Source organism: Rhinolophus sinicus, chromosome 16 (assembly GCF_057876585.1).
Source record: "Rhinolophus sinicus isolate RSI-liver-muscle chromosome 16, RSI-T2T, whole genome shotgun sequence".
NCBI classification, from domain to species: Eukaryota; Metazoa; Chordata; class Mammalia; order Chiroptera; family Rhinolophidae; genus Rhinolophus; species Rhinolophus sinicus.
This window is the reverse complement of record NC_142516.1, coordinates 1,798,380-1,824,184: the sequence shown is the minus strand read 5'-3', so window position 1 is coordinate 1,824,184 and position 25,805 is coordinate 1,798,380. Positions and strand designations below refer to the sequence as shown.

Below are 25,805 nucleotides of genomic sequence, written 5' to 3'. Positions count from 1 at the left end.
TTTGCTGCCAGCTTTATTCTCCCCTGGGACTGCCAACCTGCTTAGTCAGCTGCCCAGCAAGGAATTCATCTTTTGTGGTGAGTTTAGAAACTTGGCTGAGAGGCCTTCTTTTCCTTTTTTTATTTCAACAGAGGCTAAGCACAGAAGAGTTCTTAGTATTTTGTTGTTTTTAATGAGGGGTCGTAAAAACTCATTTTCGGTTTTATGCCTGGAGTCTGTGCTGGTTTTTAAGCTCAGAAGAAGGACTTTACACAGATCCTGGCTTCAGGCTCAGTTTTGTATCTTTTTTATTAAATATATTGATTTTCTCTGGAAACCATTTCCATTCCAAAGTGGACATTAAGAATGTTGCCAAAAATGTTTCCTTTGTGTATTAATAATAAAATGTTTTTAATGAAGAAATGACCAGTAGGTGCTTGATTTCTTCCCAAATTCATATGTGAGTAAATTCTCTTTGGGTAGAAATCTCCATAAACAAGATGATACGGATGGTACGTAACAATGGTTTTTTCTGTTCTGTAATGAGTACGTCTTGCTGTCATAATGGAAGGGGGAGATCCATGTCTGAAAGGTACTGTCACAGAAAATTTCTTATTGAGGGCCCTCTAACTCATAGGAAACACTGATTGACGACTTCAAGTACATAGAGATAAAAAACCACTTAATACAGCTATTTCCCCCCATGACGACTTCAAGTACATAGAGATAAAAAACCACTTAATACAGCTATTTCCCCCCACGCCTGAGAAAAATGTTATTACCCGCTTACCCTTTTTTTTTTTTCTTTGACTTTTTATTGAAAGTTTAAAATGAACACGAAGACGAGAACTCCCATGTGGGCATCAGCCCCACACTTGCTGACCTTCTTCATTTCTTGGGCCTCCCACCCGGCCCCTACTCGTGGCTGGAGGGTGCTCCGTGGAACTTCGAACGACATGGCCCCGCTGCCTGCTCCTACCTGGAGCTTTCTAGAAGGGCTCTGCAGTTCCCCTCCCTGGCCACTCCCGTCCATGCCTGGGCAGGGCACCCTCCTGTCCCTCCCGGCCTTGTAGGGTTTGTGCAGATTTCAGGTCGCTTTAGAATAGGAAATCTGCTCCATAACTTGTGAACAAGGCTCCAAATAAAGACTCAGGTGGACGGTGTTCAGGACAACAGTTGGGTGCCAGACACCCAGACATGCTCCTTAATTACAGGTGAGTCCGAAAGTCAGGAAGCAGCAACATTTTTAATGAAAGTCAAGGCATTAACACCTTTTCCAGCTCAGATGTGAGGTGAGAAAGTAAGACATTACAGCCCCACTTGTTTATTGTTCTAATCTAGAGAGGGAAACTTTTAAGGGAGAACAGTGAATTCTGTCACCTTCACAACTAGGCAAATTATCAAAGATCAGGGATGATGGTTCTCCAGATTGCCACTTCTGGGGTCAGGAGACCCCACAGGGAGGTGCCCCAGCCCCCTCAATCACAAATGGACGGCCTGCTGACGTTGTAACTGGGGTGGAAGTTGAGCCGGTCATAGGGGGTGATGTGGTTGTCGGCACCTGTCACAATGCTCTTCTCTATGTCCGTGTTCAAAGTATTGTTCTGGAACATTCCACCAGCGGCAAGTTGTCTGGAAAATTTATTCGATTGTGCATAAAATACTTTCTGGAAGTGAAAAGGGAACACAGTGATGCATGATAATACTCTTAATCAGTCATTTTTGGGAGAGAAATAAGAATTCGTGAGAAAATGTCATCTCCATTCCTAGCTAACAGAAAAGCCAGGGCAGGCAGGATGGCCCAGTTTGGCCCAGACCACCCCAATTTATGCCTGATGTCTGGGAATAATAATTAATAGTGCCTCCTTTCACTATTACTCGGATAGAAGGGTCAGTTACGGGGCCACGTGGGCATGGTTCTGAACCTTGACTTGGGGGGTCAGGTCCAAAGCCACCCCCAGTTCTGCTCTGACCAACTGTGCCCCGAGGACGGTTACTGAACTTTTATTTATTTGCCTCAAAACGGACTGCCTTCAATCACAAGCGTTGGTTGTATATATGGGTGAATGGGGCCGGTCCTTTGAAAGGTCGTCGGCAAGTCTGTGTGTACTTTTTTCATCCTTTAAGATGTTTCATTGCTAGATTCCTTCATTTCTACCCGGCCCTGATCCAACAGGATTTGAGGTGCCCCTTCCACTTTGTGAGGTTGGAACTTTGGGCCCCACCCACCCACCCACCCCCATAACGGGTATTAGCCTCTTGCAGAGACTCCCGACCTGCACACGTGCCCTTCCTTGCTGCTTACTGGCATCTCGTGCACCGTGGGGGCTCTGCTCCCATAAGCTTGGTTACTGGTCCTGTACACCGAGGCGGGCTCCTGGGTCCTGGCAGATGAGAAGCTCATTTATTCTGATTCTGCCTAAGCCACAGCCTTCAAGGATTTGGTTGATGGAGCTTTGCTGGAAACGCCCCAGGTGGGTGGCGTCACCGTGAATGTGGGCTCCAGTGGAGTGCAGGCTCGCCCACCACCGAGCCCCTCTGCTCACCTCTGCTGCCCTTGCTTTTCACAAGGCAGGCCAAAGCCCGAAAGAACTTCCAGGGGGCAAGTGCGGGTCCTCATGCCAGCTCAGCCTTGGCACATGCTGTCATTTCCTGGGTAGGCCGGGAGCTGTGGCTCAAACTCCAGACCCCACCACCCAGGGGGGACCCTCCACTTCTGAGCCGGAGAAAATATGCCTGCAGTGTCCTGTACTGACACTACTCAAAGGACAGTTTGACCAAGGGGACTGTGGGTTCAGACATCCCAGCTCTGCCTCATGCTATGCATGCTATGAGATCTCAGGCAAGGTAGGATCCTTCCACAATCCTGTTGTCTCCTGAAAAACGAGGATAATACCAGACCCAACTGTAAGGGATTGTAGAGGGGACTAAAGGCGGGAGGGCAGGGAAGGTGCCCCTGCCCAGCTGTGAGGAAGAGTGTAGAGTCTGCAATGCCTGTGAGGGTTCACAGGCCACTGTCTCAGCAGGATGATGGAGGTGTGGCCGGATTCTTAACACTTTGCAGAGGTGTCCTCAGCCTAGAGAAGAATGGAGACTTACCGCGCCCCGCCCCTTCCATCCCCCACCCCCACCCCCGGCCCCTCATCCCCCAATTGGGTTTCTGACTTCCCCTGGGATCACCCACTGTCCCACCTGCACTGGCCGAAGGCCCGCTGACTCTGTCTAAAGCTTTAGGCGGCACTTTCGCAGCTCGTTTGACCCAAAGAGCTAACCACGCTTTTGACGTGGGTGCCAGGGCAGGCTGGCGACCTGGGGAGTCTTGCATACAGGACTGTGTGAGCAGAGCGCAGGACCAATAGGCACTTGTGTGCACGCCGCAGGAGGCGGCCTCTTTGTCCTCTGAGTTTGCAGGAGGACCCTGCCGGGACTCCATGGTCCTCACCTGTAGCCCCGAAACCACGCCGGGTTGTTGAACCTGACCGGTAGGTCCTCGGCTATGCGGTAGTAGTCGCCGGTTTTCTCCGGGAGGGCCTGGGCCGCGGGCTCCACAGACTCCTCACACTCTCGGGGGTTCTCCTCGGACATCCTGCAACCCGCCGGAGCTGCGCGAGGAAGAAACACAAGGCAGGGAACAGCCTCTCCGCAGCCCGCGCCCCGAGGGTCGCGCGGCGTCCTGTTGCTAAGCGACGGCCTGGTCACCTGACGGAGTAGGTCGGGTCTTAAAGGAGCCGCACCTCCTCGGCCGGGGACCCCCTGCTGGCCAGCGGGGCCTAAGTGCGAGGTCTAGAACCTTCGGGGCGAGTACCCCGGGCCCCGGGCTGGCCGGGATAACAAGGCATCACATCCTGGGGTTGGAGTGTCAGGTACTCTGGAATGAGTGCGGGGCGGGCAGTCATCGCGCGCAGAACACGTCCCGACATTGTCGCGAATGCAAGGCAAGGCGGATTTCTGGGCAAATGAAACTTTGGTGCCGGGGCTTCATCAGCGAGCTGCAGGAGTTAAAGTTCTGCAAGGCCGCTGGGCACGCCAAGAACCTGACGTTCACCGTGCGCACCAGGGGTGCTTCTGGACCCCGCGACTTCGTGCCCTCCAGTACCCGGAGTCTACTTTTAGACTCCAGATTTGCCCAACTTTATAGAATCCTCCTAAAACAAGTACTGTTTAAAAATTAAAACGATTTTGGAGAGCGAGAGTTTGGGTTAGACTACCCGGAGGTGATGAGGGTCCCAGGGCTGGCGTGTTCGTTCCCACCCAACGGCTCGTGGGCCCTTCGGCTGACGGGCTCTGGGCAGGGAGGGGGCGAGCTAGAGGGCGAGGGGCCGCCCCCAACGCCGTTCCCAGAGTGCTAACGGGGACTCGGGGAAAGGGGACAGGGAAAGGTGATGCGTCCCCCGACCCCGCACTCGCTCGACCCCGGCCCCGGCCCGCCACCCTGTCCTCGCGCGCCTGCGGTGCCGAGCCGGCTGCGAGCAGAAGTCGGGCTCAGCGCCTCGCGCACCTCCGGGACGGCGCACTCGGACCTGAGAGCCAACGGGGCCGGCAGGCTGGGACGCCTGGAGAGCCGGGCCTAGAGCGCGGCGCGGGGAGCGCAATGGCACCTCCGGGCCTGCAGGCGGCGGTGCGCGGGGGCGCGGGCCGCGGCGGAAGAAGAAGCCGCTGTGGCACCGCGTCCGCCTCCTCCGCGCCATGGCGCCCGCGCCCGTCCTACCCCGTCTACTGAGTGCGGGTGAGCGTGCGGGAAAACCTCTCGCCCCGGACCTGCAGAGTCGCTGCCTGGGGACCTGGGAGCGGGACGGAGGGCGGGAGGGCGCGCGCGCCACGAATCCACTCTCCGCTCTCACCGCAGGTGTGTGGCCCAGGCCGCTCCGGTTGCACGTCCTCAAAGCGATGGCCCCAGAGCCGGGCCAGCCGAGCATCAGGACTCTGGGAAGCACCGCGGCCCCTGCCATCAGCGAGCCCGAGGACAGCAGCAGTAATACAGGTCCCGGGGCAGACCACGGGAGGGGTCTGCAGGGCCCGCCCCAGGCCTCCCCAGTTTGGGTTGAAATCGTCTGCCGCCAGGAGTCCTAGTCCCCCTTTGTTTAGATGTGAAACCCCGGAGGGGTCCGAACCCAGGGAGGAGAAGAGGCAGGGGCGGCGGGCCTTAGGTTCACCCCACCCACAGCTGAGCTGGTTCCTCGCAGCAGCTCAGTCATCCGCCCCCCTCTGAGAACGGGGCCAAGGCCAGGACCTCCCTCCAGGGTGGGGGCAGAAACAGTAGTTGTCCACTGGTTAACATGGGCCTGTCGCCTTGGGGAGTGCCACTGGCCCACCGGCACAGAGCCCTCCCCCAACTCCTGGTGGGGAGTCTCAGCGGCACTGTGAGGGACCAGAAGGACCCCAAAAACTAGCTGGGCCCCATTCCCTTCCGAGTGGGGACTTGACCAGGTCTGCCAGGAGCAGAGCCATGGTCAGAACCCATTCTCTCTCCTGAGTCTCCTGACAAGGACCAGCTTCACTGCCCCTCCCCCATCCGTGTGGCCTGCAACCGGCTGTAGGTACAATAGGGGCACCGAAACACCGCGTGCTCTCCTCACCCTAGATCTGCAGGACAGGATCCTCAGGGAGCCCCTCAGGCACTCCGACTTCTTCAATGTCAAGGAGCTGTTCTCTGTGAGAAGTCTCTTCGATGCCCGGGTGCATCTGGGACACAAAGCCGGCTGTCGGCACAGGTAGCTAGTCTTCCTGGGGCGTTGGGACCCTCCTGCCTTGGGGTCCTGGAGTCCAGGGCCACTCTGCTGGTGGGTATCAGTTTGTCTGAGTGAGTATAGCCCCCTCCTCCTCCAGATGCGACCGTTGGGCTCCAAGGAGAGGCAGGGGTTTGTCTGGAGACTCAGCTCTTACGCCCCACACTTAGGCCCCCTACACACACCACTGCCGGTAGAGCTGGCAGCGGGAATCCTGATGGCTCACCTGGGTGGGTCCCTGGCAGGTTTATGGAGCCCTACATCTTTGGGAGCCGCCTGGACCAGGACATCATCGACCTGGAACAGACGGCCACGCACCTGCAGCTGGCCTTGAACTTCGTGGCCCATGTGGCCTACCGCAGGGGCATCATCTTGTTCATGAGCCGGAACCGGCAGTTCTCACACCTGATCGAGAGCACGGCCCGGGCCTGTGGCGAGTACGCCCACACCCGCTACTTCAAGGGCGGCCTGCTGACCAACGCCCCCCTTCTCCTGGGCCCCGGCGTCCGCCTGCCTGACCTCATAATCTTCCTGCACACTCTCAACAATGTCTTCGAGCCCCACGTGGCCGTGAGAGACGCGGCCAAGATGAGCATCCCCACCGTGGGCATCGTGGACACCAACTGTAACCCCTGCCTCATCACCTACCCCGTGCCTGGCAATGACGACTCGCCCCCATCCGTCCAGCTCTTCTGCGAGCTCTTTCGGAAGGCCATCGTCCGGGCCAAGGAGAAGCGGAAGCAGCTCGAGGCCCTGTATCGACTGCAGGACCAGGCGGGGGCCTCGGCCCAGGGCCCGACCAACCCTCCTTCCCTGGGAACACCGGCCGGGCTGGGTGTGGGTCATTCCTTGTGACATGTCCGCCCTCCTCCCGAATAAAAACAGCAGCCAAGCCTCCCTCTGTCCTTGGCCACGGTGCGTCCCAGTCCCAGCCTCGTGTCCACTCTGCTAGTCACAGTTCTCAGCAGCTGCCCACCCCACCCCCCAGGGCTCCTGACCCCAGGCCCAGCAGGAGCACAGAGGACACCCCCCCCCCAGGAAATATCCCCAAATCTGAAGCCCGCCTTTCCCCCTTGAGATCAGTCCTTTGTACGTAGGTTCTTACGCCAGTTGGTGTTTATTCTCAACCAGAATGGCCCTCTGTTGGGCTGCTTCCCCCACTGTCTGGTTTCAGAGGCTGCTTTGTAACAAGGTCACAGGTCCAGCCGCTCGGAAGACCCCATCTGGGTTGGGACAGGACAAGCGAAGCCAACAGCAGGATTCCAACAGACATAAAACTCAGATTTGGGCAGAGGCTGGCTTCGACCTCTGAGTTTAGCACTGGGGTCCTTGTTGACTTGCTCTCATTGGTGTGACACTTATCAGATACCTACCTGGCCTGTGGAGCACATAAGGTTCCTGCCCTCAGGGTCCTTGAGCTTCAAGGAGATGAGAGGCATAGGGACAGCAGAGGTGCCAGCTGCCCCTTGAGACCACCATCTTCATTGTTGGGGCTCATGACCCACCCACAGGCCAGGCCAGCCTGGGACACCTAAATGCGCACCCTCCCCATGGGCAGGAAAGACCAGGGGCCCTTGCCCACAGGGACTTCTCGGTGCTTACTCACAGGCCTTTCCTGGTAGTACTTGTGTTTCTGGGGTGAGGCGTGGGCCCTCTGTCCAGGTGCCCTCATGGCTCTCAGCATCTATGCCGCGTGCGCCTGCTGGGGAATGTCTGGACAGCGGCATCTGGGACAGGGTGGCCCTGTGAGGATGGACACATGACACGTGTGTCAGCCCAGGTCCTGCAGAGCACACAGGAGACAGGAAGACGAGTCCCAGGTGTCCGCTCGGCTGCTCCTGTCAGGTGGGTGTGGGGGTGTCATGGCTCATGGTGTGGATGGTGCAGGGAATTGGATGCCACTTTGAAACCGCTGAGTGACCAGCATGATTTTAATTTGCAAGCCTGAAATATGCAAATGCAAATGTACGGGCAGGTGTGTTTTGAGGGGTTTGACCCCGTAGGATATGGGCCTGGATGTATGCAGGTTAGATGTCCCCAAGCGGAGTTCCGATGGAGCGAGCTGGCTGGGCATCCTGTCCCTCAGAGCTCCAGAGGCCAGCTGGGGGCAGCCGAGACATTTGACATCAGGACACAAGATAAAACTGCTTCCCAACTGAATGGGGGTTCCTGGACCTCCCGAGGCTCAGGGTGGCAGAGGGTCCATGCCACCCTTCAGAAGCAGGCCATTCAGGATGTCACAGGTGGTTCCCGACCTGGGCAGGACAGTGACTCACAGGGAGGCAGAAAGACGAGACGTGGGACTGGCCCCCATTCTCATCCTTGACCAAGGGGTGGGGTGGAGGGGAGCAGCCCTGGGAGAAGGGGGATGGGGTGTCCAGGCCCCACGATGCTGACTGCCTGCCTGGAGCAGCACCCACTCCACAACCCCATGGGAACCACGCTGATGGCCTGCCTGGCCCCTGTCATCCTCTGTCCCCCAACGGTCCCCCTGGAACCTGCCCCGGACATGCCCCAGTGACCAGCAGGGATCCAGGAGTTTGTATTGGTCACTTGTGCTCGAGTTCTAGGGGTACCGGCAACAGAACGAATCAGGCAGGGGTGGCCCCCACCAGGTGGGTGACTGGATAAGTGCACCCAAGTGAGTGGGACAATTCCAGGGGGGTAAGGTCCTAGAGGAAGTACAGGATGATGGGGCACAGAGCCAGGGAGGGCCTGAGGGCCACTTCTGAACTGACAGGATGGTGACGGGGAGAAGACAGCTGGGGAGGTTCCAGAGAGGCTCAGGTAAAGGGTGGGGAGGATGGCCTCCACCCTGGCAGGAGGGGACCTCCAAGTTTGCCACGGTGGAGATGAACCCCAAGAGCCCAGAAGTGGCCAAAGGAGACTGTGCCCAAAGCTGGCCTCCTGTGTCTTCCCCTCCTGCTGCCATAGTGTCTGACACGCCCCGTTAGACCTGATCTCAGGGCTGTGCCCTGACAGCTGGTGTCTTGCAGGGGTAAGTTGCAGCCACCAGAGCAGAGGAAGGGCCTGGAAGAGCCTGGCTCGGGATTTGGGGCCAGAGTGGGTGAGGACAGGAGCCCCAAGCCCCCAGCAATGGCCCGGGAGCTCCCGGTGAGTGCGGTGGCGGGTCTCCAGAAGCAGGGCCTGAAGATGGCCAGGAAGGCCTCCTGCCCAGACACGGCCCAGGGTGCAGCCCAAGGCTTTGCTTCCTCAGTGGCCAGAGTCTGAACCCATGGAGTCTGGGACCCTCCTACCATCCAGCCACAGCCTTGACTAGGTCCAAAGTCACTTTTCACATATTTAAGATTATCCAGACCAACAGACTGGTTGTTTTGTACGTTCATGTTTTCTAAACTGCCCCTCCTTTGTCTAAGAACTAGTCCCAGTGTGAAAATGAGTCGGCCTGAACCTGTATGAGACCTGCAAGGTGCGGACCGTGAAGGCAGGCACGCTGGAGAAGCTGGTGGAGCACCTGGTGCCTGCCTTCCAGAGCAGTGACCTCTCCTATGTCACCATCTTTCTGTGCACCTACCAGACCTTCACCACCACCCAGCAGGTCCTGGACCTGCTGTTCAAAAGATGATCACCCCACCCCCACAGCACCGTGGCTCCCCCCCCCCACCTGCTCTGTGTGTCTCGGGAGTCACTTCACCTCCGAGCCTCAGTTTGCTGGTGAGAAAACGGGTGCTGAGAGGACCAACCTCCCAGGGTAGTCAGGACTCTGGGGAAAGTGCTGACCTAGGCCTGGCCCTGTGGGAAGGGCTGCCCAGGGCTGTGCTGGCCCTTATTTAGGCCTTTCCTCTCCCCCACCCCGCTGCTCTCTGCCTCAAGCCTCCCTGTCCTGTGCCCTTGGGTAAAACTGTCCTCCCATTTGAATGGAAGTTCCAGATTTGGTCTGGAGCCCCTGCACGCATAGCCGGATCCCTGGGGGCTGGCTGAGTGGCCCCAGGCCCACGCCAATATCTGTAAGGTGCTGGCTGGGGTTCGTTCATTCCATGAATGTATATGAAGCCCCTCCTGTGTGCAGGCACTTTTCCGGCATTTAGCATATTCAGTGACAAGAGCAGACAAAAATCCCCGCCCTCCCGGGTCGGGGGTCACTCAGTCCCACCAGACATCATTGTAGAGACCAGAGATGTGACACCCTCATGGCCTCCATTCTAGTCTGGGGTCAGCCAGTCCCACCAGCTGTCATAGCAGGGACCATACTGGGTCTGACAATTAAGTTCATGAACTTGTTGCATCGATGTTGCTAACCTCTTTTGATATCAGAGGGATTATTCGTTATGAATTTGTACCAACTGGACAAACAGTTAACCAAGTTTACTATTTGGAAGTGCTGAAAAGGCTGCATGAAAAAGTTAGACAAAAACGACCTGAACTTTTCATCAACAATTCATGGCTCTTGCATCACGACAATGCACCAGCTCACACGGCACTGTCTGTGAGGGGGTTTTTAGCCAGTAAACAACTTATTGGAACACCCTCCCTACTCACCTGATCTGGCCCCCAATGACTTCTTTCTTTACCCGAAGATAAAGGAAATATTGAAAGGAAGACATTTGGGTGACATTCAGGACATCAAGCTCTGATGGCCGTTCCAGAAAAAGAGTTCTGAAATTGCTTTGAAGGGTGGACTAGGCGCTGGTGTCAGTGCATAGCTTCCCAAGGAGGTGACCGTACTGATATTCAGCAATGAGGTGTGTAGCACTTTTTCTAGGATGAGTTTGTGAATGTAATTGTCAGACCTCATATACCCTGAATCGCGCTGTTCTAAGTGCTTTTCATAGGTTGACTCATGCAGCCCTGCCACTCACGGGGAGGTAGGTCCCACTGGGATCCCCATTTTGCAGGGTCTCACCCCTACACAAGGAGGAGCCAGGGCTGCGCGGGGCTCGCCCCCATCGGACCGTGCAGACGCGGCCAGACGGTGAGAGTTCAGGCCGCCCGGGCCTGGCTGGCCCTGGGGAGGGCCCAGGGTACCAGACCAGGGAGCCTGGGCGCCAGCAAAGGGAAGGCCCACTGGAGGGCGCTGCTGCGAGCGCGGCGGGCTCGGGCTGGCGCGGCTCGGCCCTCGCGGGCCGCCGTAGGCCGTATAAAGGGCGCGGCGCGCACGCGTGCGTTCTTTCCGGGCGGTGGCGCGGGTGGCGGTGCTGATGGCGGTGCTGATGGCGGTCCCCGCGGCCTCGGTTTCCTGGCGCGGGCGACTGCAGCCGGCCCCGCGCCAGCGCCCCGCTGCACCCAGGCCTTGCTGGGCAGGCGGAGGAGGCGCCTGCTGCCTTGGGGCCTCCAGGAGGAACGCACCCTCGGGAGGCGACGTGGAGGGATGGAGTCCGGGGACGGTAAGGGGACCGTCCCACCCGGAGGTTCGCGGCGTCGCTCAGCAAGTCGGGCGGCTTAGCGATAGTTTAGTAGGTGCATCTGGACGATTGAGAAACGTGCCGCCCCCCCCCCATTCATCCGCACGGCTCGTCGGAGGGGACGGGGAAGGGTTCCCACCTCTGACCAGCAGACGTTGAGGAAATAGCTTGATGTTTTTAGCAACCTGTTTTGACTTAAAAGATGGGTTGACTCACTGCTCACTGGGTTCTGTCTAGAATTAAGCGGTTCCCGAGGTGCATAGGGGTGTGCACGCTGCTGCTTAGCCAGGCGGCTGGTGGGACGAGGTCACCGCGTTCATGGTTCGGGTCCCTTGGGTGACAGCGGCTGAGCGCTTCCTTGTGTTTCTTACACGGTGACTTCTTTTTTTCTCTGGGGCGTTTGCCTCCTGTAAGCTGAGCGCTTGGAAGGGCCTCCTGGGGCCTGGGGTGAGAGCAGGTTCACCCCGAGGCGTGACGTGCAAATTCAGCCCTTCCGGGTGACCGTCGGGACTCGTCCACCCTGTATCCACAGGGTCAGGGAATAAAAGCTTGAGGTAGTTGCTAGTCCGTGTACACTGCTCCTAGAGGCGTTGCAGATGTGGCTGCTGTGTCACATTTGTGTCATTAGGTGGCAGAGAGAAGAGAGGCTGGCCTACGCTCAGCGTTCTGGTCCGTGAACGTCTGGATGGTTAATAGTCTGACATTTGGCAGAGCGCATGGGGCTGTTGGTGTGTCCTGGCAACCTGAAGCCTATTGAGTAAAAGCTCTTTTAATTCTTTTCTAGTTCTTGGCTGGCCTCAGGTCACGAGCTTGTCATGCATTTGACAGCAGGAGGTAGGACTGGGTCACTGGCTCAGTGGTGAGCAGAAAAGGTGAGTAGGTTTCAGGCTGATTTGCTGAAGATCTGAGTGTTCCTTACCTGTCACATTGGATGACATAAAGGGAGGGTGGCACCAAAATTTTCCTTTCTGGGTAAGCTGAATGTCACCTAATGGTCAATCAGATAGTTCAGATTACTTTAGGTCTGTTTAAATGTTACAACGTATTCGTGGGTAGCTAGTCTGTCTCTTCAAACAAGTTTATGGACTGTGCAACCAGAAACCTCAGAGATCAAGTTGCAGGATTTAAACTTGACAGACAGCTCCACAGACCAGCTACATTAGCTTTCTCCAGCATGTGAGAATTTTCAAAATGCCAGGGCACTGCTTGCTTCCTGTGCCGCCACCTTCCCCTCTTGTTTTGTGGGCTCTAATCCATTGGTCAGCACCTCACTAGTAGCTCTCTAGCCTCCACGTTGGGGATCTGAAGGTGACAGTGGCAAAGGTAGATTCCCTGGTCAGTAGCAGCTTCAGGAGTTTTAAACACTGAATGGAGGCAGGGGGCGGATAAAGTTTGGTACTTGGAACCCTGGCTCTCTGCTGGGTGAGAAGGGCTGCCCTGCAGATGCTGGACTGGCAGCACCACGGATGCAGCTGCTGTGCTGCACCTGTGACATCGGGGCAAAGAGGAAGTGGCTATTTCTACGCTCAGTGCTCAGAACAGTGCGCACTAAGAATGGTTTGTAGCCTAACATTCCTTCGAACCACCAGCAAGGTAGCATTTGTTCCACGTGCACGTGTAGCCAGAATGTGTTCAGGCTTTTCATTGGGAACTCCGGGTGAGACCCTGAACACTTTTTCCTTTTCTGCATATGTGAAATGAGGCTTGTTCTGAGGATTAAATGAGGGTGTGTGTGTGTGTGTACACAAGGCAAACTTGGGGTGCAACGGGAGAGGGTCTCCCTCCTGGAAATGGGCATTCTGTAAGTTGGGGAGGGGCTTTTCAGCAGCCCTTGGGCAAGTGTGACGTGCATCCATGGCTAAGAACTGCTGAACTGGTACGAATGGCCGGTGCCCTGTCCCTGTCATAATTCTCTGTGAGGACCTGCAAGGCCCTGGGTGGAGGGTCGGGAGACATCTCACCCATGCTCTGGGGACCCTTGAGACAAGCAGAGCATTTTCAGGGACTGGGAGGAGTGCCGAGGTTCACTCTGGGCATTTGTCCTGTTGAGACGGAAGTTAGGGCCCGTGTGGAGTCTCTCACCTGGTAAGTGACTGTACAAACCAGGGCACTGGGTCATGTAGGGGCCATTCTTGATCACCCCGCTGGAGTGGCAGGTGTAACCAGGCTGTCCTTGTCCTGTTGCAGGTGGAGAGATCGGCCATCACAGCCAGACAAGATCTCAGGCCATCTGCTCAAGGTAAGAAACTCCCTGGTTTTATATTTTTATTATAAAAAACAGACGTTTTGCATTTATTTCCTAAAGTGTTTAGTGTGAGGGTTGAACAAAAGTTATAGGTGAGTAGTTCTCAACCAGGGGCAATTTGTGTGCCCCTCCCAGGGCACATCAGGTGGGCAGGAATGAGGGGTGCTGCCACTTGTCCTGTAGTGAGCAACGGGGCCCCAAATGTTTGTAGTGCTGAGGTTGACAAGCCCTGCTGTAGAATCACATCAGAAAACCACTTTCAGTGCGGTTTGGGGGTCCACAGATTGGGTTCCCTGAAGCTTGTTCGGGGCATCTGGTTAAAGCAGGAGAGCCAGGCCAGGGCTCACCGTCTTGCATTTCTCAGATCCAGAGGTCCCAGCAAGGGCGTGGGCCCAGCTCCGTGCCCAACAGCTGGTCGGTGGAATAGACTACGTGCAGGCTGTCACTCCACGACTTGCTTCAGGACAGGTAAGTGGGGTGGGGGCAGCTGAGGACCAAGGATGGAATTTCTCTCATTTGGGGGAGGAGTCGGGGGGTCATTGGCTGGTTGGAGCTGGTTAGCCACCTGGAAAATGAGGGTGAGTCTTAGACTTGGGAAAGGGTCCACCCTACCAGCTAGGGTGGGGTGTTGCACCCATCTCCTGTGATGCTCTTGGGCGAGGCTTGACTCGGCGTTTCTGTTGTCTATACTCTGCTGCGGCACTCGTGCTGCGTGTTGGTGCCTGCAGGTGGCTGTCATAAAGGCACATCTCACTTCCAGATGATGTGGGTCCAGAGGCCGTCTTGCTGTCCTGAGGTCTCCATCCCAAGGTAAGGCACTGGACCAGGTGAGAGGGCTGTCTGGCAGCGGGCGGACTGCTGGTGGGGCACTTCGGGACTGGCTGGTTTTCTCTCTGCAGGTGGGCATCTGCTGGGTGAGCCTAGGCGGCGTCTCAGTTCTCGAGAGAGGAGAGCCAGGAGGACAGGTGCGGCCTGCCCCTCCCAACAGCCGGCCGGGCCTGTCAGCTGGAATAGGCGCGGCCCTGAGAGGTGTCCTCCCAGGAAGACCTGCAGGCTCCTAAAATCATTTTGGTCGGGATGTCGATGTTGAGAGCAGTCCTGTGTGTTCAGCCGTGAATTTACTAGTAACCAACCTGTCCGCAAGTTTCCCCGATGACATCCGCAGCCCATTCCCACGTGTTGTGAGGGGTGGCATGCCTCACACACTGTGCTGTTACAATAAAGTGGCCATGTTTATTTACAAGCCTTGCGATTCCGTGCATTGACGAGGAAGCAGCCAGAACAGTGCTTCACAGCAGCCTGGCTGCACACGCGTGCGTGCGCGTGAAATGTGCACCGTGCAGACTAGTCACACTCATGCACTATGGGAAACTCCCGCTTTTATAAAACTTAGCTGTGGCGACTGGCTGACGCACCATTTCCAGTTGGGAGAGGCATTCTGTGCAGTGATGTAATTCTCTGGAAGCAGTTGTAAAGCATAAGAAAACTAACTGCTTTTACGTATCACTCACCTTACGCCTGTGAGGACAGGCTGTCTGCTTGTGTCCAAATCGCGCACATGATCCAAGCGAAGGATCTAAAGGCCACTTGGGTGATGACACAGCGTCATGGCTGACAAGCTCATGAGCTGGCAGGGTTATGTCCTGTCCACAGAGTGGCAGGGGGTCGCGGAGGTCTTCCTGTTGAAGGGAGCGGGTTGGTCTTGCTGTCTGGTGGCGAGGCCTGCTCGGTGTAATGACATACGAGGTATGATTAAGTAATACAGGGAATGTTGAAAATTACTGCAGTAAAAGACGCATTGCCATTAATCTTCCTCAAAGTACATTGTAATTTAACAGTGACAGCATCTGCGGTGGTGTCACCCTCCAGACTCACGTGGAGACTGTGTAGCCAGCCTCACAGGTCCCGGGGACCCCTGATCTGGAGAGGATGTGGGAGACAGGTAGACAGACCTTTCTGACGCCTTTGTGTTGAGTTCCTGGGTTCTGGGTGCCAGGGCCACAGCCAACATGAGAAGGCCTTTAAAAGGCAGTTTCTTGGACCGGCCCGGTGGCTCAGGCGGTTAGAGCTCCATGCTCCTAACTCCAAAGGCCGCCGGTTCAATTCCTACATGGGCCAGTGGGCTCTGAACCACAAGGTTACCAGTTCAACTCCTCGAGTCCTGCAAGAGATAGTGGGCAGTGCCCCCTGCAACTAAGATTGAACACGGCACCTTGAGCTGAGCTGCTGCTGAGCTCCCAGATGGCTCAGTTGGTTGGAGCGAGTCCTCTCAACCACAAGGTTGCCAGTTCGACTCCCGCAAGGGATGGTGAGCTGTGCCCCCTGCAACTAGCAACGGCAACTGGACCTGGAGCTGAGCTGCGCCCTCCACGACTAAGACTGAAAGGACAACAACTTGACTTGGAAAAAAGGCCTGGAAGTACACACTGTTCCCCAATAAAGTCCTGTTCTCCTTCCCCAAAAAAATATTTAAAAAAAAATTAAAAAGCAGTTTCTTAGTGGCAAGGCATTATACTTCCTGACTGGGGACAAAGCATTGATGGAACGAATCCAGAAAAGGGTTCTCATCCCCACCTTGTACAACCACCACTGGTAGCTGGTGTTTCCCCTTCAAGGTTCAGGTGAGCCTTACAGATAAGGTCCGCGTTTGCACGATACAGCCTGTCTCTGCCTTAAATCGTGGTGCTCACTTCTCTGCCTTACTAATAAATGTCCTCTGTGACTTGGCGCTGCGTTAAAAGTCTATTGCGGCAGATCTTAATGGTGTGTGTCTGGGAACCCCTCTGCTGCCGCTCGGTCAGCAGAGCCTACTCTGTTGGCTAAGCCAAACCTCAAATTATCAGACCATCGCTGCTGGCATTACATTCTCTAGCTTTAGATCCTTCACCTTCCTTTCACTTTAAGTTGTTACTTGACTGCTTTTTCTGGAATCAGTAAGAGTCCATAGGTGTGCAAGCCTGCACCCACATGAAAGCTGCATTTTCAACACAAAGGTAGTTCCTGAAATGCAAGTTCTCACACCCTTCACGCCTGCTGGCAGAGCTGCAGCAGCGGCTTCATACGTCTGTTTCAGTGCTCTTTCGGCTGGTTTCTTTGACCCTGAGATGGGGACCGCTGCTGCAGACCTCACCACGGTACATTTCCTTGTAATGTCAACTTCGTGGGAGCACTTATGGGTCCCCTGGTGTTACTGTTTATGGTTCTGCACTGAACAGTGAGTGCAAGACCTGCCATCACAAGACAGACCAGCATCTGCGTAATTCGATGTCCTCAGGACACCTAACTTTTTAATTTCTCCAGGGTTTCTAGGCTACAGTTTGTGGTTTTTTTTTCAAATTGTTGCAAACTCAGGAAACAATTTCCGATGTTTTTGTGTAAGTGGACCTGTGTAGTTCAGGCCTGTGTTCGAGTCCACTGTATACTCTTGGCGTCTTATAACTGCCCGGAGCCCATGGTCCTAAACTATATTTTACTGCATTTGGATTATGTTCCCCCCACAAGGGAGAAATCCAGCTGGGAAAAAGTTATTTTGACGTGTTTAGGGTGAGGTGTAAGAGTACTAAGAATGTGGTTATTATGGTTGAAATTTTGAAACTTGTTTTAAGCAAAAATTGAGTTTAAGGATTTGTTTGATGCATTTTTCTTCAAGGAAAGATGGCAAAATGAGACTGAACTGGTCCTTGAATAGAGTATACTTGAATTCAGTGTCTTGATGTGTCTTTTCCTCAGTCTGATGAGCCAAGGCCAGAACAGGAGGGAGGTGTGGGGGTGGGGGGGTATCAGGCTTCTGGGTGAAGGGCTTCCTGCTGGGGAGGGGCGGGGAAAAGATTTGGACTCTTTCCCAGGTAATGGATTTTACATGCAGTGGTTCATGAAATCAGACTTCCTGGATGGGCCTGCGTTGTTCTGAGCAGCAAGTGTTACAGAAGGTGTTTAGCAGATAAATCACATCTGCTTTCCCGCTTGTTGCTAGAACCTTTCCTGTCGGCCCCAGTCTCCGTCCACGGGTCCCTTGTCGGTCATACCATAATCAGGGCGGGGTCTGGCCCTCGGGTACCTCAGAAACCAAAAATGAAGGTCAGCTTGCAGCAGCCCGTCACACACACCAGCCCCTGTCCCAGTTAATTACCCCATCCCCAGGCTGGGGTAGGGGTTTGAAGAGTCAGGCAGGGCTCTGGGACCCCCTGCTGAGGCCTCCAGCAGACATGACCCTGAGGAGCCCACATTTTCTCTGCTGAAGGCAAGGGCAGCCCCCACTTCATGTCCAACCTGCTGGGGGTGTGGTCTGCACAGCAGAGAACCGGCCAGAGTGGGGTGAGAGGAGTGGGGTGAGGGGAACTCAAGTACTCACAGAAAAGCTATTTATTTACATTACATCATCAAAATAACAAAACCCAACTTGGCCTGCGTGGGTCCTCCTTCCTGCCTCCCCACTTCCAGGTAAAATGGTTGTCTGTCCGGGCTGTTGGGATCAATAGAGGGACCCCTTGGGGAAAGGGGGTGTCAGGGTGAGCCTGCCCAAGTTCCGGTTGCCGGGAGGTCCTAAGGACCACTGGGCTGGACCTGAGCAGCCCCGTCCTTTGTCTGGTGGCAGGGTGAAGCGGGAGGAGGCCCCAAGGGTAAGGGTGGCTCTCTAGGGCCACAGGCGGCCCCTTGAGAGTGGGGACAACTGTCCTTGGCATCAGACTCCAGGCCGCCCGTCAAGAGTACTTGGTGTTGGAAATCTCCTTCCAGAGCAGAGTCTTCAGGTGGCTCAGCACCAGCGAGTGGTGAGCCTCCACCTGGCTGGCCAGCCCGCTCAGCGTGGTGCACGTGCGCAGCTGCGTGCCCAGCTCCTCGCGCAGGCCGGCGGGGGCGCCCGGCAGCAGGTAGTCCCGCAGCAGCTCGCACACCTTGGCCAGGTTGGGCTGGATGAGGTCACCCTTGCACTGCCTCATGAGCTTGTCGCAGGGCGCCCGGCAGTCGCGCCCGTACGTGCAGTCGGCGCTGTGCTCGCAGTGTCGGCCCTGCAGGAAGCGGCGCACGGCAGCCTCGGGCGCCACCTGCTGCAGGTCGGCCATCTTGAAGTCGTACTTGGCGGTGTAGCCCACGTTGGCCAACGTGGTCTCACACATGTAGAAGGTCCCGTAGGAGCCGTGGAAGAGCTCCTCCACGAACTCCAGCAGGCCGATGGCAATCTTGGCCCGCCAGGGCCACGCGGGCCCCAGCCACTGCTGCAGGGCTCTGTGCAGGGCGGGCGGCAGCAGCGGGCGCAGGAGGGGCGGGAGCGCGGCCCCGTGCCAGGAGCGGTGTGGGGCGCCCTCCGTGACGTAGAGGTCCCCGCAGTAGCCCAGCAGCCGGGACGCGTGCTCCTTCTCCTGCAGGGACAGCAGCAGCAGGAACTCATGCCGCTGCAGCAGGGCCCACACCGACTTGGCCTCGGCCAGCGACAGCCTGCTGTCCTTGTTGAAGTCGGCCATGAGCAGGACCTGTCCGACCAGCGCAGGCAGGGAGGGCAGGTCGCCCAGGTTCGCCTGACGTTTGGGACCAAAAGAGGGAGACCGTCGTCTCAGAGACGCACGTTTCTAAGTTGGCAGGATGCCAGCCTTCTGTGGTCCTCCCAGCACCTGGGTGCCGGCGGGGGGGGGGGGGGGGGGGGGCCTGCACGAAGGACCCAGCACATCCGCCAGCTTAGGGGAGCCCAGCCTCTAACCGCAGGGATGGAGGAGACAGCCAGGGACCTGGGAGGCCCCCTTGGCACCTCCTGGAAGCCTGCCCTGACCACCACCCCCACCTGCATCTCTCCTGGAGCTGCTCCCAGGGTCTGTGTCCCTGTGTCTCCACCAATGCTCAGACAGCCGGGGTGGGCACCTCAGCACAGGTGAGAGCCTGCTAGGTGGAGCCAGCCACTTCTCATGTGCTCTTGCCCCACTCCTTCCGCCCCCCCCACCATGCACTCACAGCTCCCTGCTGTCCCCCACTGATGCTCCCGGGTAATGGGGTCCTCCCTGCCTAGAGGGTGCTCCCTGAGCAAGGGTCTGCTTAGAGCTGGGGGCTATCCAGGAGCCTGGTTGGCATGTAAGGCCCCACCCGGCCTGCGTCATGCCCTGGGCATAAACTGGACACAGCGGCCAGGAGAGCCAGCTGACCTTGAGGTAGCTGAGCAGCATCTCCCGGAACTCTTTAATCGAGGTGCCCCGAGTGGGCTTGTCAAACAGCACCAGCTCCCGCCGGGGGGCCACGTCCCAGCCAGCCTTGGAGTTCAGACTCTCCTCGATGCCACACTTGATGGTCACCTCCTTGCCCTGCCAGAGCCCGCTGTACACCTGGGGGGGCCACAGGGATCGTCTGTGTAGACGTGCCCCTCATGCTACACCTCGGCCTCTGAGCACCCCCCACACACACACACACACACGGGCTTACCTGCTGGCCCGGGAGGGAGGAGAGGCAGGTCCCCCACTCCACCTTGTGCAGGGTGCACAGGTCCTGGCAGATGGAACCCGAGATGATGCCCTTGTGGTACTGGTCACACTGAGGAGAGGGGGTGCCAGGAAGTGGCCTGGGAGGCGGGACTTGGGCCTGAGCCCTCCCCCCAGAGGGGCCTCCCTGCCCCCTTTCTTTACATGTTGCAGCCCCTGGGTGGGCATGCTGTGGCCTGGTCATGTGTGCCAGTGGTTTCCTGGTTCTTGGGCCACAACACTTGACACAGGGCCCCCAAACAGCTGCAGCCACACAGCCGGGCACCTGCCCAGCTGGCAGGAGCCTTACGCTCACTGCGGTCTGGAAGCCGCCCCTCCCACTTGTCCCCACCGTCCTACGAGATGCCAAGCTTCTCCTCAGCGTGACTGCTGGTGAGCAGGTTTCTGGTTCTCCCGGGTCGGGTCTGTCTGCATCCCGCAGGCCCTTCCCTGTGGGCTGTGGGCTGTGGGCTGTGGCAGGAGAGGCAGGGCCGTGACGCAATGCAGCCTCACCCCCCACAAGTGCACAGTGCAGAAGCCACCAGTGCAGCAGGCTTTAGCTGCTGAGAGGGAGCTCACCAGCTGGGTGATGTGACCCGGCTGCTCACCCTGCTCCTGTGAGGTGGGGAGGCCCCGCCTGGCCCCCACGAGGGCAGTCTGTCACCTGGGCCTGCCCCTGGGCCACTTCAGCCAGAGGCCCAGGGAGAAGCCCTCAGCAGGAATGAGGTGTGGCTGATGCCCCTGCCCCTCCCCTTGCAGCCCCCTGAATCCTGGGGGGTCTGGGCCCACCCTAGTAGGAAGATGCATGGCAGGGAGGTGACCAACTCAGGCCCTTCCCCCTGGGGGGAGCTGTGGTCATCTGGAGCCAGTGTGGATGAATGCCTGGGTGTGCATCACTGTTGCCATGGAGCCCAGGCCTTTGGTGGAGCCAGGCTTGGAGGAAGGAGAGGCAAGGGAGCGGGCAGAACACAGCACCACCCATGTGGGGAGGAGGTGGGACAGGGCTCCGGCCTCCAGGGCACCAGGTTCGGGACTCAGCTGTGTGAACCGTGAAGCGGCATCTGCTGTGACATCATGAAAATGACAGCCGTTCATCAAGATAGAAAAGGAAAACTAAGAAAAACTACACACCTTCGTTCCACCACCCTGTAGGGAGGCCCTCTACCCCAAGGTGTCAGCTCCTGTCCCCCAAACCCTGGGTGGCAGGCTGCTCTGCTCAGGCTGAGACCAGCCCCAGCCAGCAGGGGCAGGAGCCTGCTCACCACATGCCACCAGGGCTGGAGAGGAGGTCTGCAGAGCTGAGGCGGGCAGTGTGTCCGGCATCCCGGAACTCCTGCGGCCCACAAGGCTCCATCCAGGCAAGTTGCCTCACCTCCCGGCCCATTTCCCATGTGCAGACTGGGCTGTGGTGGGGCCTCAATGTGCAGCACCGGCCAGGCCCCCACGGCCGGCAAACACCCAATCCATGACCCCTGGTCCTGCCTGCCTCACTGTGTGGCCTTGGACAAGTGGTAGAACCTCTCTGAGATGGTTGATAGCCCTCGCGAGGTGGGCTGATGTGTCCTCAGTGCTGGCCGGGCCCCTGGGAGGTACTCAGCACACAGATCACACCCACACTCACACACACACGCTCACACAGGCTCCTGCACATCTCTGCTCTAGAAGTTGCAAGCAGTGAGTTTAGTGCTGTCCCCAGGCAGGAAGCTCTGCGGACCATGCCCTGCCACCTCCTTTGGTGAACCCATCCCCAGCAGGGGCCCTCAAGGCCACCAACATCTGCCTGTTCCAGTCCCCCTCCCAAACAGCTCTGGAGTCCGCCCGCCGGTCTGTCCATCCCCAGCCACTCACCCACTCTCCTGGTCCCCTGCAGTGGCCTCCCCACAGCCCCGCCCTCCTCCCATCACCCCCAATCTCCTCCACACCCAGCTGGAGGCAGCCAGGCACCGTGCAGTCGGATCCTGCTGGTGCCTCTGAGACTGGACAGTCTGCTGCCTGTGTGCCAGCACTGGGCACGAAGCTACCCCATGTCAGCCCACAAGCCCGGCCCAAGGGGACACTTACAATGACCACCTGGCAGACGTGTCCACGACACAGCTCCACATAGGATGCGTAGTGCACGTACGCCAGCCAGCCACCCGCAAAGACGCACAGCCAGACCAGGAAGACGTACTTGACCCTGAGGCCCGGGAGCCGGCCCTGCTGGGGGAAAAGGGATGTGAGGAAGCACCACGTTTGGGGTGCATGTACACCCTTCCACAGACCCCAGCCTTCCTGCCGGCCCCTCCCAGTCAGCACCCCACCCACCCTGCCCCAGAGTACAGAGACGGTCTTTCCTTCTGTCTCTCTCCCACCTCAGTGCATCCACTCCAGGGTAGGGACATGTGCCTGATGGCTCTCAGACTTTTAAAACACAGGCAGGTAAGAATCAATTTCAAAATGAGGGCTACAAGCTAGGCAACTCTTTATTTTGCTGAATAAAGACACTTTTTTTACAAATTTCCCTCCTGTCTTGCTGTAATTTCGTAATGAGATGTAACCTCTACATAAGGTCAGATTGGAGAATCACCACCCTTGCACACTGTCCTCCAATGGGTGGAAAGTTCTGGCTGGACTGGGGCCAACAGGGAGGATGGGGCTTGGAGGCTGCTGGTGCAGAGGGCAGGTCCCGGCCGCAGTCGGCCCTTCAGCCTTTAAGAGACATGGCCTCACATACACACAGTAGCATACTGCCAAGTGGGGACACAACCCAAGCGTCCATCAACAGAGAACAGGATACACCAAACGGGGTCCCTCCACACAGTGGAGCGTCACAGCCCTGAAAGGAAGGAGGTCCTGACACCCGCTACCATGTGGATGGACCCTGAGGACACTGTGCTTAGTGAAACGAACCAGTCCCAGAAGGACAAACCCTGCAGGACCCCCTCACAGGAGGTCCCCAGAGGAGTCAGATTCAGAGACAGGAAGTAGATGGGGGACCAGGGCTGGGGAGGGGAGGGGAGTGAGTGTTCAATAGGGACAGAGTGTCAGTTTGGGGAGACGAGAAAGTCCTTGAGATGACGGAGGTGGTGGCCACACGACAGGGTGACTGCACCTAATGCCACTGAGCTGGCACCGAAATGTTAAGATGGTCCAGTTTGTGTTATGGATGGTTTACTCCAGTAATGAAGAAATAAGACCAAAGCCCCTGGCCTCACTGCCAGAGGCTCTATCCCTGACGTTCAGGGTGACAGGAACTGCTTCTGTGCGTTCCGCAGGTGACAAGTGGAATCAGGGTGTGAGGGCCCCAGAGCCTGGCAGCAGCTGAGCCGGGGCGCCATGTCCCATGCATCCCCCAAGCAGGGATTCCAGGGGCACAACTTCCCTTCCCCAACCCCCTCCCAGGCAAATCCCAGGTTCGCCAGCTGCTGTCCAGGAGCGGCCAGCTGAGGGGACAGGGTTATCAGGCGCTGTCCCGTGCAAGAGCTCAGATATCCCAACAGGGCTGCTTACCCCCAGGGACCAGCAAAGCAGGGGGCCCAGGCTTCAGGTCCGCCTGCCCCCAGAGGAGCACCACTGCCAGCACTGGCCACATGCGTCCCCAGCCGTAGGCCAGCTAGCAGCTCCAGTCCTGGTTAGTCCTGGGTCCTGGTCAGCTGGAGGCTGGGGTCTGCCCCGAAAAATGGGAACACCAGCTCCCCACTGAGTCCTGGGCAGGGGCCTTTGGGCACAGCCCAAGCAGCTGTGGTCATTTTTATGGTTCTTCCAGGAGAGGCAGGGTCCTCACCTCCTGCTTCCTGGCACCTACTCTGGAGGGGCTGGCTGTCCCGGGAGGGGCTGCAGCGGGAAGACCCCCGAGAGCTCCGGGGACAGGCTCGGAGCCTCAGGGGCCACTAAGGAGCAGGGGGGACAGGCAGCACTGGAGCAGACTGAAGGGGTTGGGCCTCAGGCCCACTTGTCCCTGCCACCACGTCTGTTTCCGTCAGATTTGTTCAAAAGGAAAAACAGGAAAGCAGATAAATCAGGTGGGGGGCTGGGAGCTGGGGGTGTGGTGGCTGGACAAGGTCCACGATTTTTGCTGGTGGTGCAAGCGCCCGAGGTGGTGGTGAGCAGGGCTTGGGTGGGCTTTCAGTTCCAAGAGGGCCCCAACAGCTGGGGCTGGGGTCCGAGGGGGGCAGCAGGAGGAGGGCAGGCTATAGCCAGTGCTGGACCCAGAGGTGGACCCTCGGCTTCACACCGTGATTGCTCCAGGAGCCTGCGGGGCAGTGGGGGCCCAGACACTGCCCACTCCCCTGCCAGACCCCTCCAGGCTCTGGGCCTTCTTGTGGTGGCCTTTCTCCCAGTACACAGCCCCTGCCTGGCTAGCTCTGACTGACCCCTAGGTCCGCATCTTAGGCAGGCACTTGGCACTTCCTGCTGGGGCAGTCCCTGACCCCTGTGGGTGAGTGAGCCGCTGGGACTTACTCATCAGTGGGTCCCATGCAGCCGCTCCCCCACCTCACCCCCTCCCCACCCCAGCTCCGGTGGAGCCACTTGGGGATGGGAGGGTTACTCAGGGGACAGTAATGACATAATGATCTGCACCGGCACCACCAACCCAGGAGGGTGTTTCCACAGGTGTGGAAACTGAGGCTCAGAGTCTGTCCTGACACTAAGAGGGAAAAGGCCGGGCTCAGACCACTGGGAACCTGCCAGAATGCGTCTCCCGCCCATCTGCAGTTCCTGGGCCACCCCTGCAGCTGGTCAAGGCCTTCCCTCCGAGCTGAGGGTCCACCCCTCGCATGCAGGTGGACCCTCAGACCCGTCAGCTCCCCTCTGGCCCAGGGCTGGGCCGAGCACCACTCCCAGGAGGCCTTCCGCGGCCAGGGAGGGCATCTGGCACAGACACGTAACCTGCCTGTTTCCCAGCTTCCACCCTTCTCCCTACTTCTCCCACAGGGGGGCCGAGGCCAGCTGGGCCCTGGGCCAAGGACAGCACCCTAGCAGGGACAATCCTGCCCTGACCCCAAAACGGCTCTGACCAGGGCTGTCCTGGAGGACATCGCGGTCACAAGGTGGGCCCAGAAGATCTGGGACTCATGTAGGCCAGGCTCAGACCACCCGAGGCAGAGGTGACAGGGTCCCCGAAGGCTGGCACCAAGGCAGCCTGGGCCTCCCCTGCAGAGGAGGGCCCTGGCAAGGACGTGACTTATGCAAGGTCATCGTGGGGGCTCAGGGTACACCCTAAGCTGGGGCTGGCTGGGGGATAACCCAGGGGGAGGTTATGTCCTTCTTAGAGCATTTCTGTGTCCCCAGTTTTTCACAACAGAAAAACAGACCTGATCTTTAACTAGAGGAAAGAGGAACGGACGCGGTGTGCTTTCTGGGCCTCTGGGAGCAGGGTCCAGCCCGACGCGGGTGGGGCCTCTTCAGCCCTGGGAGCAGGGGCTGCCACCACGCAGCATGGGCGCCGCCGGCCCCTCCGCTCGCCCCAGCAACACCGCCCCAGGGCCCCTCCCGGCTCTGCAGCTTCCCCGGCGGCCACACACCCAGCGTCCTGAATTTGGCCCCGGACCCCCGCCCCCCATCCCCACCCCAGGGCTGGACGCCGAGCGCCCGCCCGCGGCCCGGGCACTGAGGGAGGGTGGGGTGGGGGCCCGGCGGGGGCGCGCCTACCTGCAGGCCCTTGGAGAAGGGACAGAAGAGCACCAGGTGCGCCAGGCGCCGCAGCCGCCGCATGATGGGCGCCCGGCCGGTGCGCGGGCCCGGCTCGGCTCGGCCTCAGCCCCAGCCCCGCGGGCCGGCCCGCAACGGCCGCGCTGCCGCCGCCCGCCGCGCGCACCCGCCCGCCGCGTCCCCGCGAGGGCGCGCGCCTCCGCCAGCAGCCGGAGGGAGGAGGCGCTGGGGGGCGCTCGTGGGAGGAGCGGAGAAGAAGGGGCGGGAGTGCTGCGGGGGCGCGCGGGCGCGTGGGAGGGAATGTGGACCCGAGAGGAGGGCTGGGGAGGGGGCGCTGCAAGGGTGCGCGACCCGGAGGGACAGAGGGTCTGGGCGCGGAGCGGAGCCGCGGTACTGCGGGAGGGGAGGAGGCGCCCGCGGCTCC

The 25,805-nt window shown here is 58.3% G+C and overlaps 4 protein-coding genes and 2 non-coding genes across 16 annotated transcripts; 4 read left to right on the top strand and 2 right to left on the bottom strand.

The window, feature by feature from the left end:
* Positions 1-1,206: 1,206 nt before the first annotated feature.
* On the bottom strand, positions 1,207-3,791 carry PIERCE1 (piercer of microtubule wall 1). Of its 2 annotated transcripts, none has more exons than XM_019756806.3 (3): positions 3,422-3,791; positions 2,285-2,363; positions 1,207-1,646 (listed from the first exon to the last, which is right to left on the bottom strand). In XM_019756806.3, the coding sequence occupies exons 1-3, from the start codon at positions 3,562-3,564 to the stop codon at positions 1,458-1,460; spliced, it is 411 nt and encodes a 136-aa protein (XP_019612365.3). In that variant the 5' UTR covers positions 3,565-3,791; the 3' UTR covers positions 1,207-1,457. The 2 variants fall into 2 exon arrangements, with proteins under 2 accessions (XP_019612365.3, XP_074187439.2); XM_074331338.2 differs by having other exon boundaries at positions 1,207-1,611; positions 2,256-2,363; positions 3,422-3,754.
* Positions 3,792-4,576: 785 nt separating this feature from the next.
* MRPS2 (mitochondrial ribosomal protein S2) lies at positions 4,577-6,602 on the top strand. The gene is made up of 4 exons (XM_019756804.3): positions 4,577-4,705; positions 4,826-4,960; positions 5,561-5,690; positions 5,951-6,602. Exons 1-4 carry the CDS (start codon positions 4,666-4,668, stop codon positions 6,558-6,560), a joined length of 915 nt encoding a protein of 304 aa, XP_019612363.3. The 5' UTR covers positions 4,577-4,665; the 3' UTR covers positions 6,561-6,602.
* Positions 6,603-10,491: 3,889 nt separating this feature from the next.
* LOC141571212 (uncharacterized) lies at positions 10,492-14,556 on the top strand. 5 transcript variants are annotated; one of them, XR_012496006.2, is made up of 6 exons: positions 10,821-11,050; positions 11,853-11,940; positions 13,256-13,307; positions 13,678-13,781; positions 14,074-14,123; positions 14,213-14,556. XR_012496006.2 is itself a non-coding variant. In XM_074331343.2 (5 exons), the coding sequence occupies exons 1-5, from the start codon at positions 10,507-10,509 to the stop codon at positions 14,229-14,231; spliced, it is 801 nt and encodes a 266-aa protein (XP_074187444.2). In that variant the 5' UTR covers positions 10,492-10,506; the 3' UTR covers positions 14,232-14,556. The 5 variants fall into 5 exon arrangements, 2 of the variants coding, with proteins under 2 accessions (XP_074187444.2, XP_088649228.1); XR_012496005.2 differs by having other exon boundaries at positions 10,822-11,074; positions 14,042-14,123; XR_012496004.2 differs by having other exon boundaries at positions 10,823-11,050; positions 14,042-14,123.
* Positions 11,643-11,773, top strand: LOC141571428 (small nucleolar RNA SNORA17). The gene has a single exon (XR_012496171.2). It is a non-coding gene; the product is annotated as a small nucleolar RNA SNORA17 (small nucleolar RNA).
* LOC141571421 (small nucleolar RNA SNORA43) lies at positions 12,511-12,643 on the top strand. The gene has a single exon (XR_012496164.2). It is a non-coding gene; the product is annotated as a small nucleolar RNA SNORA43 (small nucleolar RNA).
* A 3,101-nt stretch (positions 14,557-17,657) lies between the features above and the next one.
* On the bottom strand, positions 17,658-25,561 carry DIPK1B (divergent protein kinase domain 1B). 6 transcript variants are annotated; one of them, XM_074331341.2, is made up of 5 exons: positions 25,382-25,561; positions 21,812-21,949; positions 19,716-19,778; positions 19,442-19,618; positions 17,658-18,826 (listed from the first exon to the last, which is right to left on the bottom strand). In XM_074331341.2, the coding sequence occupies exons 1-5, from the start codon at positions 25,442-25,444 to the stop codon at positions 18,014-18,016; spliced, it is 1,254 nt and encodes a 417-aa protein (XP_074187442.1). In that variant the 5' UTR covers positions 25,445-25,561; the 3' UTR covers positions 17,658-18,013. The 6 variants fall into 6 exon arrangements, with proteins under 6 accessions (XP_074187442.1, XP_074187443.1, XP_074187440.1 ...); XM_074331342.2 differs by having other exon boundaries at positions 21,812-21,946; XM_074331339.2 differs by having other exon boundaries at positions 19,716-19,823; positions 25,382-25,560.
* Between the last annotated feature and the right edge of the window lie 244 nt (positions 25,562-25,805).

Bases quoted from the DNA above. Each gene is read 5' to 3' on its own strand.
- LOC141571212 (XM_074331343.2), top strand. From the start codon at position 10,507: ATGCAGCCCTGCCACTCACGGGGAGGTAGGTCCCACTGGGATCCCCAT. The intron at 11,051-13,255 runs GTAAGGGGACCG...GTCCTGTTGCAG, and splicing joins AGGGATGGAGTCCGGGGACG to GTGGAGAGATCGGCCATCAC. The intron at 13,308-13,677 runs GTAAGAAACTCC...TGCATTTCTCAG, and splicing joins TCTCAGGCCATCTGCTCAAG to ATCCAGAGGTCCCAGCAAGG.
- MRPS2 (XM_019756804.3), top strand. From the start codon at position 4,666: ATGGCGCCCGCGCCCGTCCTACCCCGTCTACTGAGTGCGG. The intron at 4,706-4,825 runs GTGAGCGTGCGG...CTCTCACCGCAG, and splicing joins ACCCCGTCTACTGAGTGCGG to GTGTGTGGCCCAGGCCGCTC. The intron at 5,691-5,950 runs GTAGCTAGTCTT...GGTCCCTGGCAG, and splicing joins AAAGCCGGCTGTCGGCACAG to GTTTATGGAGCCCTACATCT.
- PIERCE1 (XM_019756806.3), bottom strand. From the start codon at position 3,564: ATGTCCGAGGAGAACCCCCGAGAGTGTGAGGAGTCTGTGGAGCCCGCG. The intron at 2,364-3,421 runs GTGAGGACCATG...CTCATCTGCCAG, and splicing joins GCGTGGTTTCGGGGCTACAG to GACCCAGGAGCCCGCCTCGG. The intron at 1,647-2,284 runs GTAAGCAGCAAG...TTTCACTTCCAG, and splicing joins CCACGGTGCACGAGATGCCA to AAAGTATTTTATGCACAATC.
- DIPK1B (XM_074331339.2), bottom strand. From the start codon at position 25,444: ATGCGGCGGCTGCGGCGCCTGGCGCACCTGGTGCTCTTCTGTCCCTTC. The intron at 21,950-25,381 runs GTAGGCGCGCCC...CTTTTCCCCCAG, and splicing joins CCTTCTCCAAGGGCCTGCAG to CAGGGCCGGCTCCCGGGCCT. The intron at 19,619-19,715 runs GTAAGCCCGTGT...TGGCCCCCCCAG, and splicing joins CCTCCCTCCCGGGCCAGCAG to GTGTACAGCGGGCTCTGGCA.